At 37.8% G+C, this 16,472-nt stretch overlaps 1 protein-coding gene across 6 annotated transcripts in view; it reads left to right on the top strand.

The window, feature by feature from the left end:
* PEX5L (peroxisomal biogenesis factor 5 like) overlaps nt 1-16,472 on the top strand; it is a 260,007-nt gene that overhangs the window by 65,818 nt on the left and 177,717 nt on the right. Inside the window, exons 2-3 of one of the 6 annotated variants that reach the window (XM_056121780.1) lie at nt 545-626; nt 2,324-2,395. The exons of 2 other annotated variants lie outside the window; for them this stretch is intronic. In XM_056121780.1, coding sequence (XP_055977755.1) covers nt 549-626; nt 2,324-2,395 — 150 coding nt within the window. In that variant the 5' untranslated portion in view covers nt 545-548. Of the gene's footprint in view, nt 1-312; nt 627-2,323; nt 2,396-16,472 lie in introns of those variants that run through there. 3 more of the 6 variants (XM_056121779.1, XM_056121778.1, XM_056121783.1) reach the window with 3 other exon arrangements.

The raw sequence follows: 16,472 nt of genomic DNA, 5'->3' as shown, positions 1-16,472 counted from the left end.
CCCGGAAAAATTTAGTGCTAAATCAAAAAGGGGTTAGAATTTAAATTGGAAAGGTGACATTAGATATTGGCAGAAATTACAATCTTGAGTTATGATTTTGAGCACTGAATTTGTTATATCAATTATTAGTGATTTGTTTCGAGGGTATCTAGGACAAGGCATTAAAAAAAGAAAATTTAGAGCTTTATGACAAAGAGACTAAGTCATCTATATGTATGGGATGAAGTATAAATATGTGTATAATTAATATTAGATGAGGTTTATGGGGGAAAAACACTAAATTGGACCAGTAACCAGGGAACATAAAAGTGCCTAGATCACAATTAAAAATTAATTAGAAGAAAAGAAATGTTCCTTTAATGACTTTTTGTGCTGGCCAGAAATGTTACAATATTTACAAAGTCAAGAGATTGATGCAGGGCTACTTCAATTACTGTCATACATTGCAAATATCGTTGCTGGACAAGGTCTGTAGCTCTTTGGTCAGCAAGTCTGGCAATGATGCTACTGCTGCTGATGCAAAGAATTCTGGGACTTCTGACAGTGAAATGGATGGAAGAACACACATTCCATCTCTACTTACTGTTCTTTTGTGCAGAAATCGGGTCATGCAAGTGAGCTACTTGGTACGTATACAGATCAATATCCAGATAGGCATTTATAAATGTTTTGTATTGGAGGATCGCTGCAAAGTATCGTGTGGCAACCAGTGAACTAAAAGGAATCAAAAGCAAGTGATAGGAAGGAAGTCAGTTTGATTAAAACCAACCTTGCTGGGCTTTATGTTTTTTCTCAGTTCTGGAATGAAACTTCAAATGAGGACAGGAATAATAATAGAGAAGGAAACGGTGGCCATCTGCTCTGTTCTAAGTGGTTAAATTCATTAATATATGAATGAGAACTCAGATTTTATTTATGTATCCTAATACTTGAGGATTCTTTATTACAGAAAAAAATGTAGAAGGTGTATTTGCTGGGAGAAAATGAGTGAGTCCAGTTTAAAGTGTTATAGGGGTGGGGTTTGGAAACAAGAACTGTGGTTGATCGTGTAAAAATAATTATGTCATTTTCATTGAAGGCCAATGAAATTGGGATCACAATACGGTATAGGAAATGCTAACAAAAACTTAATTCCCCAAATTAAGATTAAAATATTAATTTTGGTTGACATAGCTAAAAATTTAAGCAAAGATGAATTTTTTTTTATAATAACCTCAAACTATAGCTATGTCCTAACTTATGTCCTTTTACTTTTGTTACTGGTCTTCTACTGATACATATATATATATATTTTAAATGTAAATGAAAACATCATTCGTGATATTCCCATCAGAACACGTTTTGATATGTTTTTTGGAGAAAGTTGATTTGGGGATTATTTTGTTTGTTTTAGTCTTGTGTTGTTGTTGCTTGTTTGTTTGAAGGCCACGCATGATTGTGCTCAGGGCTTACTCCTGCCTCTGCACTCAAGGATCACTCCTAGTGGGGTTCAGGGGACCCATTGTGGTATTGGAAACTGAGCTCCGGTCAGCTACATAGAAAGCAAGCTTCTTACATCTGTATTATCTCTCCAGCCTAGAGGAAAGTTTTCAAAGACTCAGAAATACTATCCTTCTCCTGTTGCATAGCAGTAAAATGGTTGCCATGATCTATGTATTTTCCTAATGTCATAATTTTTGCTATGGGGAGATATGTGGAGAATGGACATTGGAAGTTTGAAGAGACAAAAATACCAGTAAAGTCATTATAAAGGATGGCCTGAACTCTTCTGGCTTTTCAAACAGCTTTATTTTTTAAATTATTTTATCTTTGAAAAATTATTTGGTTTGTTTGTATGAATACTTATTTTCGTCTGATTTAAAAGAAAATTAAAATAAGATTAAATACCTGAGTTTTATGCTACTTTTTCTTAAAAACATATAAGGGATTAAAATTTTACTCATTAAATTCTTAAACATAGTATAATAATTATTAAATGCATTTTTAATCTTTAAGAAGAATGTTCTGGGACTCTTGAAGGTTTTTCTTATTTAAAGAATATCTCTGAAAATGCAGACTTGGAAAACAAAATTTAACAATATTCAGAAAAGGACTAAGGTGTAATTTGGATGTAAAGACTAAACAGAAATATTGAATAATTTAATCTGTGTACTGATTTTAAAAAAGCATTTACTGTTGTCCACGAGAAACTTACATAAAGAATAATGAATTTAGGCTAGTGAACAAGACTAAGTAAAGACTATTTTCTTTAAAAGTATTAAGTGGAAATTAACATTGTTAATGGAAAGAAACTAAATGACCATTTAAATTATTCTTTCACAAGAAAAGTAAAGAAAAAGGATATGGAAAACTAAGCAGTGATGAAGACCTCGAAATAATTGTTGATCAGAAACAGGTAAGTGAATGCTTACATACGTTTTATACTGTCACACTGTAGACTTTTGACAGCTGAAGGCCCTTGAGCATTCATCTCTGCATTGGTGTCTGTGTTAGTTTTTAACTATGGCTTGCATAATAAGATACATTCTGAAAATGGCTAAGGTTTCATTTATGATACCTCTTATGATTCTGTATGATTAGCAACATGCATATTCTGTATGTAAAAACTATGAAAAATAAAGCAAGTAGAGCAAATTTTTGGAAAAGAGCCCTTCTTGAAAAATGAACACAAACGATGATGACAATTCAGTTGGAAAAAAGAATGTTTTTGAAATATATAATTTTTAAAATGTGATACACTGCCTTAGTATAAAATAGGAACTTAATTTAATGTACATAAATATTATAAAAATAAATTTAATATTACATATATAAATAGTCCAATTTAGTCTGCAGAAAATTCAGAAATCATTCTAAAATTATACAGAAAATGTCTAATATCTGATTCTGCCTGTAACTCGATAAACATCTAGCTTGGATATTAAATGAGCCCATAAGGTGAAATGAAAACGGTTTAATAGGCCACAAATAATGACATGACATATCAGTTAATGGAAGTTATCCAGCACATGCCACGGAATTGGCACCAGACTGAAACGTCTTTGTTAATGATCAACAAGCCAAGATAATGGCACAACTACTTAGTTATAAAAGTGGCACTGATTCTGGTTGCAGGATGAGCTCAGGTAGAGGTAGAAAAATCATTTAAAGGGAACTAAATACAAGAGATAAGAAGGACTCTGTTAATTTCCTAATCATGCCGTTTGATTTTGGCTGTGTAGTGATTGTATTAAAGGGGTTATTCTGAATAATTCGGGGAAAAATGAAAGCTGGCCATCAGAGACAGCAATTAGATAGCATTCTGAGTAGAGGACAATGCCCCCAGTGATGAACTAACCAACTATGATTGATCATATTATGAGATGCACATGCCTGTATTGAAAGTTATTTTATTATTTTTACCTATAGGAAAGCTTGCTAACTTTTGTACTCCTTTAATTTGATTCCAGCCTTAGTTTAATTCCACCCCCAAATTATTTTCCTTTTTTCTTTTTTATTCAAACTTCCTTTTGTTTTAAGAAAATTTGAGGATTTGGAAGACAGAAAAATCAGAGTGGAAAACCAAGGGAATCATTGTCCTTTTTTCTCCTAGTAGCTTTCACAAATTTTTTGTTGTGCCTGCATGTTTTTTATTAACTCATAAGGACTATAAAAGGAAAGAACCACTTCCTTGCTTCATCAGAAAATAACACTTTCCTTGCCAACATCAAATAAAAATGAATTCGATTTGCCCTGTCATTGTTTGTCTCTGCAGTTAGCACATTTTCTCTGGTGCCGTTGTCCAGGTGGCACCAGTGGGCAGTGACCCAGATTTTCTGAGTCATTCATGTCAAAACATGTTCAAAAGATGAGTAATTATAAATACTAGTTGTCTTTGGTGTTTGCTGTTGGTCATCTTTCCTTCGGGGAAGATTGATTTGGGGTTGATATTGTAAGTAAATCCTTATTTGAAACAATGGCATTGAAATTTCAAAGTAAAAATGTTTTAAAAGAACAGTATAATTATCTTAAGAATATAAAAAGGTAAAGAATATGACCTTCTGAAAAAAATTCTTTGTGATTAAAGTTGTATGTGTTCGTGTGTTCAGTATTAAAAAGTACTTGTTTACTATCAAGCTATCTTATAGATACTATAGATCACGTATATTTACATATGCTATATTTATATGCTAGATGTGTATTTATACTTGAATATACATATAACTGCATGCTATTTGGGGAGGAACCTTTATTTTGCATTCATACAGTCTATCCTCATATAATTGCAAAAAGCTTTTTAAATAAGTGGTGCCAAGAATAAAATCTAACGAACATAATAAGAGAGTTGGAGTGCTATGATGGGCAGAAGTCTATTCACCTTATTAAATGTTATTCTGAAGCTGGAGCTATACAAATGCTGTGTAAGCTACATACTGTTTTATCAGTCATGTGATTTGCAAACCTTGTACTTCCACATAATGTTCTCAATTTTGTTGATATAAGCAAATTATAACAGAAACAGCATAGGGTATGTGAATTTGGTTCTTCTTGGCTACCCACGGGTAAGGGAGTAAAAGGTGATTGCTGTGTTCTTGCTACATGAGAAAAAAGTCACTGTCACTGTCTCTCCTCCCGTTGTTCATCGATTTTGCTCCAGCGGGCCCAGTAACGTTTCTATTTTGAGAGTTCTTGTTACTGTGTTTGGCATATCGAATACGTCACGGGTAACTTGCCAGGCTTTGCCGTGCAGGCGAGATACTTTCAGTCGCTTTCCGGGCTCTCCGAGAGTGGCGGAGGAATTGAACCCGGCTCGGCCGGGCTGGCTGCACACAAGGCAAACGCCTTACCGCTGTGCTATCACTCCATCCTGAGAAAAAAAGGAAACTTTGAAAATATATAAGGTTTTAGTCTTTCTTTTCTTTTGGAAGTGGGCCAGATCCATCAGTGCTCAGGGATCACTTCTGGTGGGGTTTGAGAACTTGGGTAGAAAGCCAGGGATAGAACTTGGGTCAGCCATGCGCAAGGCAAGTACCCTGCCCACTGTACTATTGTTCTGGCCTCAACATGTAATTGTTAACTTGTAATATTTTGCTCTTCTCTTTCTGAAAATTGGCAAGAGTTCTTTGAGATTTATATAATTACATTTCCAGAGATTGGATGGATTGTTGTTAATATCCAATAGTAAGAGGTGCTCATTGAGATATAATTATGCATGTATAGTGTGTATGTATTTAATTATAATCTTTAGATATAAATGTCAATATTGGCATTGAAGTGCATATTTTAGAACAAGAATCCCTGGAGGTTTTTTAATTGCAAACATAGGAAAGTGATCAAAGAAAAAACTTGAACTAAAATTTGAATGCCTTTGAACCCAGATATTTGGCATAAACATATATTATTATAGATGTTATATAATAGCACTATGTAGACTTATAGTAAATATATATCATGAATTATATATTTGACTTTCTAGTATAAATATTAAAATAGAAATTTTAATACATATTTGAGCAGTTTTAATTATTTGTTGAAATATTCTTCCTTGCTTGGAGCAGAGTGAGTCTTCTGCAGAATAATTTTCACATACACATGAAGTTCCTTTTGAATTTATGGAGATTTCATAGATATGAAAGAAGTAGTTGATGATCATGTACCTTGAATAATGGATTACAAACATTAACAGTTTTAGATTAATAATAAATTTGTTCTTTTGGGGAGGAGGGTGGGATACACCTGACAATGCTCAGGGCTTACTCCTGGCTCTGTGTTCAGAGATCAGTCCTGATGGGGTGATCAGGGGCCATGAGGGATTCAGGGGATTGAACTTGCATCAGTTCTTCTATCTCTCCAGTCCCAAACTTTGTTCTATTTTAAATTGTATTTTTTCTTAGAGTTAATTTAAGGGTAACGATATGCTAGATCCAAAGATTTTTCTAAAATGTTTAAAATTGCAAATAGACCTGAAGATAGCAAAGATCAACACCAAATTATTACATATTATAATTATATGAAGGATATAATTACCTTTTCAAGCATTTCAAAAACAGCTTTGATATTACATCATGAAGTTGGGTGCCTATAGGACACGGATGTATGCTCAGCATAAGAAGGTGGGTAAGTGCAAAATGGCAACCAGCTACCAGGAAATCAATATAAGGGATAGGAGTAATGATTCTTTTTTTAAATCTATTTTGTTTATTTTTTATTTTAATAAATTTTATTTTGGGCTGGAGCGATAGCACTGTGGGTAGGGCTCTTGCCTTGCATGCAGCCGACCTGGGTTCAATTCCTAGCATCCCATGTGGTTTCCCCAAGCACCGCCAGAAGTAATTCCTGAGTGCAGAGCCAGGAGTAACCCCTGAGCATCGCTGGGTATGACCCAAAAAAAATATTTTATTTTTATAAAGTTGTTCACAATAATTTATTACATTTAATATTGAAACACTGAAAGCTCAACCATTGCCCCTTCCCACTACCATATTTCCGTATTTTGAATGTTTCCACCCCAAATCCCAAACTATGCCCCCAAAGCATTGAAACATTTAATTTTGTATGGGTCATTTTGAATAATCTGTTAACAATGGTCCAATAATGTTTCCTCTAGAGGAAAGTGTGTGGATATTGTTGTATTTCATCCTGGAGCCATTAAGCCCTTGTATAAAAGATTATTAACATCTTAGTTAACCCCCATGAAATGTTGTGTGTTACTCTTGGTGCATCAGTGGTATAGAATATAAGAGGTCACGCAGCCTCAAATGCGGCCACACATTCCAGAAATTCTAAAATTTAGAATACAATTATACAGCAGATCCACTCATGGGTGAGGCTGTTGAGAAGATTATATGGCACCAGGGGCAGTTTGTGGGTGTGACTGCTAGGCTACTGGTAAACTTGGGAGATGAGAGGAGGAGACCCATTCCTGCTCTAAGCAAGAGGAGGAGACCCGTTCCTGCTCTGAAATCAGAGATTTCAGTCACAGGTCCCACATACCTGGGATTTTTCTGCAGGTTATCTCATGGTTGAGGCTCATCCTAACCTTTGGAGAGCAGCCAAGAGCATGGCAAAGGTTGGATTCTGGAAGTGTTCAGCTGCTGGGGCTCTGTTGGGGTGGGTAGGGAAACTCACGTGCCCCTGGGAGTAGTGATTCTAATGGTAAAATGGCCATGCAATTCCCTGGAAGTTGTTAGACTAGATTGCTGGGCTCTAGGCCTGAGTTTCTGTTTCTCTAGTTCTGGAGTGGAACCAAAATCCTGTTGCTATTTTTTCCTCAATTTCCACAGCAAGACAGGGGTCACAGCAAGACATGGGTCATATGTAGATGGAGAATTACATCTACATATGACTTGGCATAACTTTGACATTCAGGTGGGAATTAGCTAAAAATCAAAACCTAAAATCCATAGCTATCCAACATGATCATACTGAAAATAAGAACACCAAAGCCACTTATAACCAAAGGGGCCCTTATAGACCCAGGATTAGAGTCTATGAATTTTTAGTGGTAGTCTTGAGATCTTGACTCTCACTGAGCTATTACCCTATTTCCTTATTTGGAATGGCTTAGCTGTAAGAAAATACTCTGCATTTCTCATCTCTTAGCATTTCTCTGAAATAAAAGATATAAAAATGCTTTATAAACTGTCAATTATATCATTTTAATTAGCTAATCATCAACCTCTTAGTTGGTTTGTCCTGCTATAAATGTAATACCATAAACAGTCTGCCTTTTTAGGAAAACATTTATTCCTGCAGTTAGGAGGTTAGAAATTCCAAGATCAAAATGCTTGTTTAGTATATTGCTTGTCAGAGCTCTCTGAGGGGGACTGAGAGACAGTATAGTGGGTACAGCACTTGCCTTGCACAGAGCTGACCCAGGTTTGATCCCTGGCACCCCATATGGTCCTCAAGACATGCCAGGAGTGATCCCCAAGTACAGAAAAAGGCATATGTCCTGAACACAGTCAGATGTGGCCCAAACAAAACAAACAATCTCTTGACTGACTGCCTTCTCATAGTACCCTCACAATGCAGAAAAAGGGGTCTGGTATCTCTTGTTGTTGGAACCCCACCATCCTCTCATTTATTTTCTACTTATATATAATATAAGCCTTATATTTCCATATACATTGGGTTAATGCTTCAGTATTACTAAATTTAAAGCCAGGAGAATCATGAATTTTGAATTCCTAACACCACCCCACGGTCCAAATTAGCAAATAGGAATATTTCTTCAGAAATGATTGATAGAAAAACATTAAATGAGAAAATAAGCTATATTATTTGTGATGAGAAAGATTGAGGTGATTAAAATTTGCTGTCTATCTAAAATCAGCATTGAAGTAAACAAAGATTCACTCTGTCATCTCGTCCACAAAGATGTGTATCACCAAAAAGTAGTCCACAAAGAAGGGGGAAGTTTTCCACTAGGTTAAATAGAAAACTCACTGCAATAAAGGCATGACACCTTGTGTTACATTTCTAAATATTCCTTATTTGTGTCAAGTAATATTTGTTCTGAGTTACCGGTGATTGTGCTGGGTAGATCACAGTAGTAAGCCCATAACGATGAATATATTTTTTGCTTGTCTGATTCCATGTATTTCAATTTAGATACCAATCCTTTCAAGTACCAGCTCTGGCTCTAGAAAAAAATAATAGGCAGACCTAAATTATAATTTCATTGTCTTCTTTGAGATTGCTGCAATCTGAAGGAATAAAAAACTTTCGAAGGGATACCCTTTGTAGAGTGACACAGATGTATGCAAGGGAGACTGGAAGTAAGAGCTCATGGTCCACATGTCCAGGCTTGGCTTACCCCTTACCAAGCAGGAAACTTCAGAGTGAGCAGCTAAGGTTCTCTGAGTTTCTCATTCTTCATTGGTAAAATGAGTAAGACCATTTGTCTGTCGTGAGGTACAAACAGGGATAACCCTTTGCAGAGCCTTGTGTATGGTCCTAACCCAAGTCCAAAGTCCATGGCAATTCTGTCTCCTGCACTCCCCCCACCACCACCAGCTTATGCTTCCTGAATAGTGTGTTAGAAACTGCCGTTGCATCACATTTTCACTTTGCTTGTCCCCACTGCTTTACTATTGAGGAGGCTGCATGACTCCTGTGGGGCACTTTAGATTCTCTAGTGCATTTTCAGTGGTGCTGGCTTCTCTATCGCTGCACACATATGGGCATTGTGACTATAACAACAATGCTGCAATGTGGTTAAGAGCAGAGCCTCTGGGGACTGAAAAGATAGCTCAGCGAATAAGTGCTTGCCTTGCATATCGCCAACCCAAGTTGTATCGCCAGCACCACTTATGGTCCCTTGAGCAGCACCAGGATTAATTCCTGATCACAGAGCCAGGAATGAGCCCTGAGCACAGCCTGGTATGACCCCAAAAGCAACCAAACCAAAAAAAAAAAAAAAGAAGAAGAGCGGGGAATATGAATGAATGCATGGTAACTGCTGTATTACCTTGAGAAAACTTACAAGCCTCTCTGAACATCAGGCTGCTCTGCTGCAAAGTGAGTAAAATACTGTCCACTTCATAAAACATTAAAGATTAATGTTAAGATTAAAATTAAGGGAAGATTAAATGCATTCCTGTGCATAAATGCTTAATCAGGCGCATGGCATGTAGAAGATGCTTCATAAATGGCAGGTCCTAAAATAGGTGGATAGAGGAATAGATGAAAAATCCCTCAGATTTATTGCCTATGGGATTCCCTTGGGTTTCTTCAGGATAGCAGTATAATAATTCTAAACTGTGAATTCTGTTCTGAGGTTATAAAGATAAATGTCTCCTTGGGTCAGTCACAGAAAGAAATGAGGAGAGAGTGTGTTTGGGAAAATATAGGCCATGAGAATGACAGTGGCTAATGTCACAGTGAGGGAACAGCATCTGCTGGTAATAGCCAAATGCTCTGCAGTTAGGAATATGTCCAGTGTGACCACCTACACTAATTTTTCAAGACAAACCATTAAATTGCTTATTTTAATTGTTTGTCATCAGTTAGAAAACTTTAAAGTAATGTATACTCAAACAAAATAGTCAGAATCTTGATTTGGACTTGGGACTTCATATCGTGACCTATTTTATACTCATGAGATTATAAGTTTAAAGAAGAATAAAATGCTTGTCATCTTCCCTCCCCTTTAGCTTTTCCCCTTTTTATACCAAACCCCTTGAAACCTAACATAACCTAGTTGTTGTTTTGGCTTAAATAATGGATGTTAAGATATAATTATCAGATGACCGTAAGCCCCTTAAAGGGGAAGTTCAAATACCTTAAAGGGGAACCAGTTTCTATAAAATGTAAAATATACTTATTTGGTAAAAATGATTTGAGCAATACTTCTAAACAACAAGTATTGGGGCAAAAGAGACAGTACAGTGGATATGGCACTTACCTTGCATGCGTCTGACCCAGGTTCAGTCTCTAGCACCCAACATGGTTCCCGAAGCTAACAACAGAGCCAGGAGTAAGTCCTGAGCACTGCCAGATATGACCCAAGAAACAAAGACTTGAATAAGAAGAATGTTGGTATTTTTACCCTATATTCTTGCCAGTGTAACCTCTTCCCGAGTGACCTAGATACGGCATTGTTTTTTTTTGTTTTGTTTTGTTTTGTTTTTTAATTTAAATTTTATTGAATCACCGTGACATAGTTACAAGCTTTTATGTTTGGGTTACAATCACACAATGATCAAATACCCATCCCTCAATAAGTGCACATTACCCACCATCAATATCTCCGGTATACCCCCCCTTCCAACCCTCCCCCTGCCTCCAGGGCAGACATGATTCCCCATACCTTCTCTCTACTTTGGGGCATTATGATTTGCAAGACAACAGCATTGTTGAGAAGCAGCTCTTGCTTCTCCCCCTCAGTCCATCTTATACAATTTCCCCAACAGTGATGCAAGTCTTAGAACTCAGGTAAAAAAGTATAATCATCAAGAGACTGTGAGGTTCTACATTCAGCTCAACAAATAGCTGAAATGCCATTACATTTCATATCATCAAGGTATTAATGTACAGTCTCTAGTCATTATGTGAGGCATCAAAGAGGTGGACTTTCACATTAGACATATAGATGTTAAGTAAGTTTCAAATAACCAACAGTTTTCCTTTTAATCTAATGGAGAATGTGCTAACATGTTTGGTCCCAGATAAAATAAATGCAAAGTTGAAATGACAGGAGCTGACACTCTGAGGATAAAAGTGATGTGCAATGGGAAAATAACAGTCATGGACAGTAAGACATAAAGGTAGACTCAGACAATTGCCATACAACATTCACTGTGGAATGTTTGTTGTGCGTCCAGTGTTTGAGGGAGGTGAGACTGATGGGTGTTTCAGTTGTTCTTTTTAATAGGTTTCTCTGAATAATATGAATCTGTAGAAATTAGAGTTGAAAAGAATCATCTAATCTGTTGGTTTAAAATTGTGCTCCATGGAATTCAATCTAAGCTATTTTTATAGGGGTGTGTGTGTGTGTGTGTGTGTGTGTTTGGTGGTGCAGAGAGGTGTTGTCTATGTAAGTGATGCCACCTCTTGAAGAACAAATCAGGGTGTGCAAACAAACTGTATTTGATGAAAGGGTGTTCTTGCTAAGCAGACTAATAATATCGGTACTAATTCAGCCACAATAAATTAAGCAAGTCTCAGAGTAGTGAAGTAGCCTGACAGTGTCACTAAGATATTTTATATCACAGGAGATATTAGAATTTGGCTCTGCAGTCTCTAGTCAGATTCATTCATCTACCTCTATAAAGACCTTCCTAAATTAAGCTTTTTCATATCATTTCTTCTAAGCTCCCTCGTGGTGGTAAGCTAAGCATACCAATCAAGCCAGAAAAATCACTTGAGAGAAGTATCTTTTTCAAGAGCATAGCTGAATCTTTCCATTTGTCTGATAGATCTGTATAAAAGAATTTTTATATTAGATACTTCATAGTTCTTCATACAGAAGTTCTCAAAACCCCTCACCAAAATTTGTGGCAACTTGTCAGTTTATATCAGACTATAGATATAAAAGATTTTAAAAGGGGAATTGAAATCTCTTTCAATAACCTTAGTGAGATCATCCAAGCATTCCCTCTGTTGAAGCCCTCTGTTTTCCTGCAGCTCATCTCTCAAGCCTTCTCCACTTGGATCAGTTTATCTTCTCTCTGTACCACTGTCCTCCCGTAGTTCATCGATTTGCTCAAGTGGGCACCAGTAACATCTCCATTGTGAGACTTGTTGTTACTGTCTATGGCATATTGAATACGCCATGGGGATTTTGCCAGGCTCTGCCAGGCAGGTGGGATACTCTCAGTAGCTTGTCTTCGAGAGGGACAGAGGAACTGAACCTGGGTCAGCCGCGTGCAAGGCAAACGCCCTACTGTGTGCACTGTTCAGCACAACGCTTCCAAGACCATCTAACTCTGGGGCTGCTGCTCTTTCTGTTGAGTGAACTCACTGATTGGATCAGAATCAGTTGTCATGATTGTAAACACCAGTTTGAGATAGAAATATCCATATTAAAATGATTTATGTTACAATGCCAAAGCTGCTAAGTAAAAATGACAAAGTAGTAAATCAGGCAGAACATTTTCTTCTTTAAATACTTTGTTTGGAGAGCAAACTTCCCTTCTGTCTCTGCTTTGCTGACCTGAGACCTCCCCGCCTGTCCTCTGTCCTTGCCCTGCCCTTGTCATTTCTAAGCTGGCGCTTTGACTTCTGTCCCTTGCATTGCAGTCTGTCTTTGCTCCCATCCAGCCCTGCTCTCTGATCTCCACCTCTGGCATGTGTCTTTTATCCTGACACTGCATATATAAGCTTTGACAGAAAGGCAGTTCTCGCAAATCTTTTTATTTTTAATGCTTCATTGCTTCCTTCCATTTCACTTTTAAAAAACAATAATTCTGTCATTTTTATTTCAGTCATTAATTTTTTACATGGTATACCTCCCATCAGAATGAAGACAACTTCCTTCCTGTCTTGTGATCTAGAAAAATCACATGTATATACAACTTAATCACTCAGCACAATCATTATTTATTTCTCATCATAGTATTTTTTGGCCAAATGATCTCATTCGTGAAATATATGAATAAGTGATTTATTTTTTACAAAATGGTGAGAGAATGTACCATCTAGTCTTTGTGCTGGATGTTCTGAGTAGAAAAACAACATTCATTCATCACTTTTTAAAACAAATTACCTCATTTGTATAATTCATGAATTATCAATGAGTTCTTGTAGGAAAACACTAAGCATGAAAGTGGTTTTCTTCCACCAAAGGTTGTTCAATTATCACTTCCTATAAAGATAGAAATCTTTAAACTTTCAATGTCCTGCCCCAAATTAACACATAAATTTTTGTGAACTACAGGAGTTTCTGAAAACCAGTGAATGATGGCATACCAATCAATGAATGTTTTTAAATCAAATTGTTTGGCACAAGATAAAAACTGACATTCAGAAATAGGGTTGGTTGTTGTTAAATTTTTTAATTAAAATGGAAAACCTTGGAAATTTTGCCTTTAAAGAAAGGAACAAATTTGGTTTATACAAAATAAATGAGCAATCTCCTCTTCCAACCAAACTCCCTGAAAGTTGATTTAAAATTTGGAGTGATTTTAAATTTGGAGTGAGCAAGGAATATACCACATGGCTGATCTGGATTTCATCTCTGGCACCCCACATAGTTCCAAACCCTGCCAGGAGTCATCCCTGAGCATAGATCCAGGAGTAACCCTTGAGCACTGTCAGCTGTCGCCAAACAAAAACAATAAATTTTAAAAAATCATGTCATACCCTTGGGACATGGACCTTTATGAACTGCCATAGTCATATAAGCCCTGTGGATCCAACACTGCTTAGCTTAGTGCCAGTCCACAGGTGGTGGGCACCTAACATGTAGATAGAACAGATGCATCGCACCATCACCCACATAAAATGCAGACTCACATTTGCAGCCCCTTGGTACCTTGATGTGCCCATTCAGCACAGCCTTCACTTCATGCTCCCCTCTGTAAGCACATCTGGTCCATGATATGATGGTCTTCTTTCCTTTTTGTCTTTGTGTTTGCCTTGTATAGGTACATGCATATGTATGAGTGGTGTGTGATGAGTGGTGTGTGTGTGTGTGTGTGTGTGTGTGTGTGTGTGTGTGTGTGTGTTCCCTGGACATACCCCCTGGGAGTGAAGGGTATAGATGGGAGGGAAGGGAATTCCTCCTGGTTCTCATTTTTCACTCAAGTTTTTATATTCTTAAACCGCTTTTAGTAAGTTTTCCCCTGCTGAGGGCCAAATGCTAGGAGAGAGGAGAGAGAGAGACAGAGAGAGACAGAGAGAGAGAGAGAGAGAGAGAGAGAGAGAGAGAAGAGAGAGAGAGAGAGAGCTCCTTGGCTCTTTACATGAGCCAACTTCCTATAGCCTATAAATGAGGAGGAAAATAAAAAAAGGATGAGAGGGGGGATGGGAATGGAGTTTGTTCCTGAAAAGAAGAAGCAGAAAAATCTAAGTGCTTGTTGTTTATAGAAATCCCATACGAAGCAGTTTTGTCTTTTTGGGACCGGGTTGTGAAGAGAAATGTATAACTATACTTAAACTATACTTAGTATGTTTATGCTTTTTGTCATTCTGTAAAAAAAAATTTGGCTTTGGTTGTGGCCTGTTCCCATATCTGCTTCCTGTGCAGTAAGCCGAGGGCACAGTGGGAGGAGAGCCGAGTGCTGGTTGGGGATGTTGGCAGCATCACACTTCCAGGGCTCAGACACAGAGATGACTAAACAAGGCATCATATGTTTAAAACTGAGCTCTGAGATAAACGGTGTGAACACAATTATGTTGTCTTTTCTCACCACTTTAAAATAACTTAAAATTATTTGGGGAGGCAGAGAGATAGATAGCACAGCAGGCTAGGCACTTACCTTGCATGCAGCTGACCCTAGTTTGATCACCAGCACCACATATGATTCCCAGAGCCCTGAGAGTGAGCCCTGAGCATAGCCAGGAGTGAGCTCTGAGCACTGGTAAGTGTGGTTCCCAAATAAAAACAAAGACAAGTTATGAGCTATCAGTAAATTATCTGAATGTCACTAACTGTGCAACTATTTCCTTCCAGTATCATTCATTAAAGTGAACCTATACTGGCTTTTCTACTCTGGAAAAGCCTGTGTTCTCTCTTGAACATGTATCTCTCTCTCTCTCTCTCTTTATCTCTGCTCACATTTCTCTAAGTAAATTTCTTTCAGTTAAGACTATTTTTCTTCACTAAAAATAAATAAAGCAAATGTACATATTAATCAGTCCTGTATAGTGGAGACCAAGAGGTAAAGCTTAGTGACCTCATTTTTCACTCAAGCTTTTATATTCTTAAACCGCTTTTAGTAACAGACTAATACTAACAACACACTTAGCACACTTAGCAGTTAGTTTATGTTAACCCCTGCTCCCAACACATGTACACAATTCTATGAACTCTAATACTCCCGGCAAAGTCCTGGCATAGGAACTAGCAGATCCATTTCACAGTCTTTACCAAGGAGGGGGCTGCTGTATCCACTGCCCTGGGGAGGTGAGCTGTGCACACATCCAGTGCACCAAGACCTTGGAGCACTGAGTGCAGGAGTCGTGCTGCTGCAGAAGAAGTGGCACTCCTTCACTGTCCTCCCTAACTTACGAAGAAGTACTGTCTTGACTGCACTTGGAAAAATGATGAACAGTGATATCTGAGAACTTCGTTTCATTTGTAAAGGAAAGAGAGATATGTTAAAGAAAAGCATAAGTAAAGTTGATAGGTGGATTGGAAAAGAAATATATTCTCCCAAAAAAAATTCATTTATGTGTGTGTATGTGGGGGGGGGGGACGTGTGCGTGTGCATGTGCGAGCACACACAAGCATTTGGGAGAATGTGTGAAGGTATAGGCACTGTAGCACCACACTGTCTTCCCATTGTTCATCCATTTGCTTGAACGGGCCCCAGTAATGTCTCCATTGTGAGACTTCTTACTGTTGTTGGCATATTGATACGTCACAGGGAGCTTGCCAGGCTCTGCCATGAGGGCGGGATACTCTTGGTAGTTTTCCGGGCTCTCCGAGAGGGGCGGAGGAATCAAACCCGGGTCAGCCGCATGCAAGGAAAATGCCCTACCCACTGTGCTATCGCTCCAGCCCAACGCATAGGCATAAACCAAAAATATCCTTCAATAAGGGTAGCTCCTCCAGCTTTGGATAAAGGCCCACCTCTGAGGCTCTTGGGACACTGCTTGTTACTAAATAGCAGGACCAGATGACTGAACAGCCTTGTAAGGTGAGCTATAAAGGTACCAATTGCATAGGCGTTAGTACAGTTGCTTTGGGATCCCTCCATGTGCTCTGAGATGCTTCTCCTGATAAGGTGAAACCTTCCTATGTGGCTAGCATTACCTCTGTGTTTACTGCATTGGAAAAATTCCATTCCTGGTACAGAACACGGAAGTCTGTCACTTCAGCAATT

Source organism: Sorex fumeus, unplaced genomic scaffold, assembly GCF_029834395.1.
Source record: "Sorex fumeus unplaced genomic scaffold, SorFum_2.1 ptg000044l, whole genome shotgun sequence".
In the NCBI taxonomy this organism is placed as follows: Eukaryota; Metazoa; Chordata; class Mammalia; order Eulipotyphla; family Soricidae; genus Sorex; species Sorex fumeus.
Note: the sequence above shows the minus strand (reverse complement) of the source record. Positions and strands in the feature narration are given on the sequence as shown.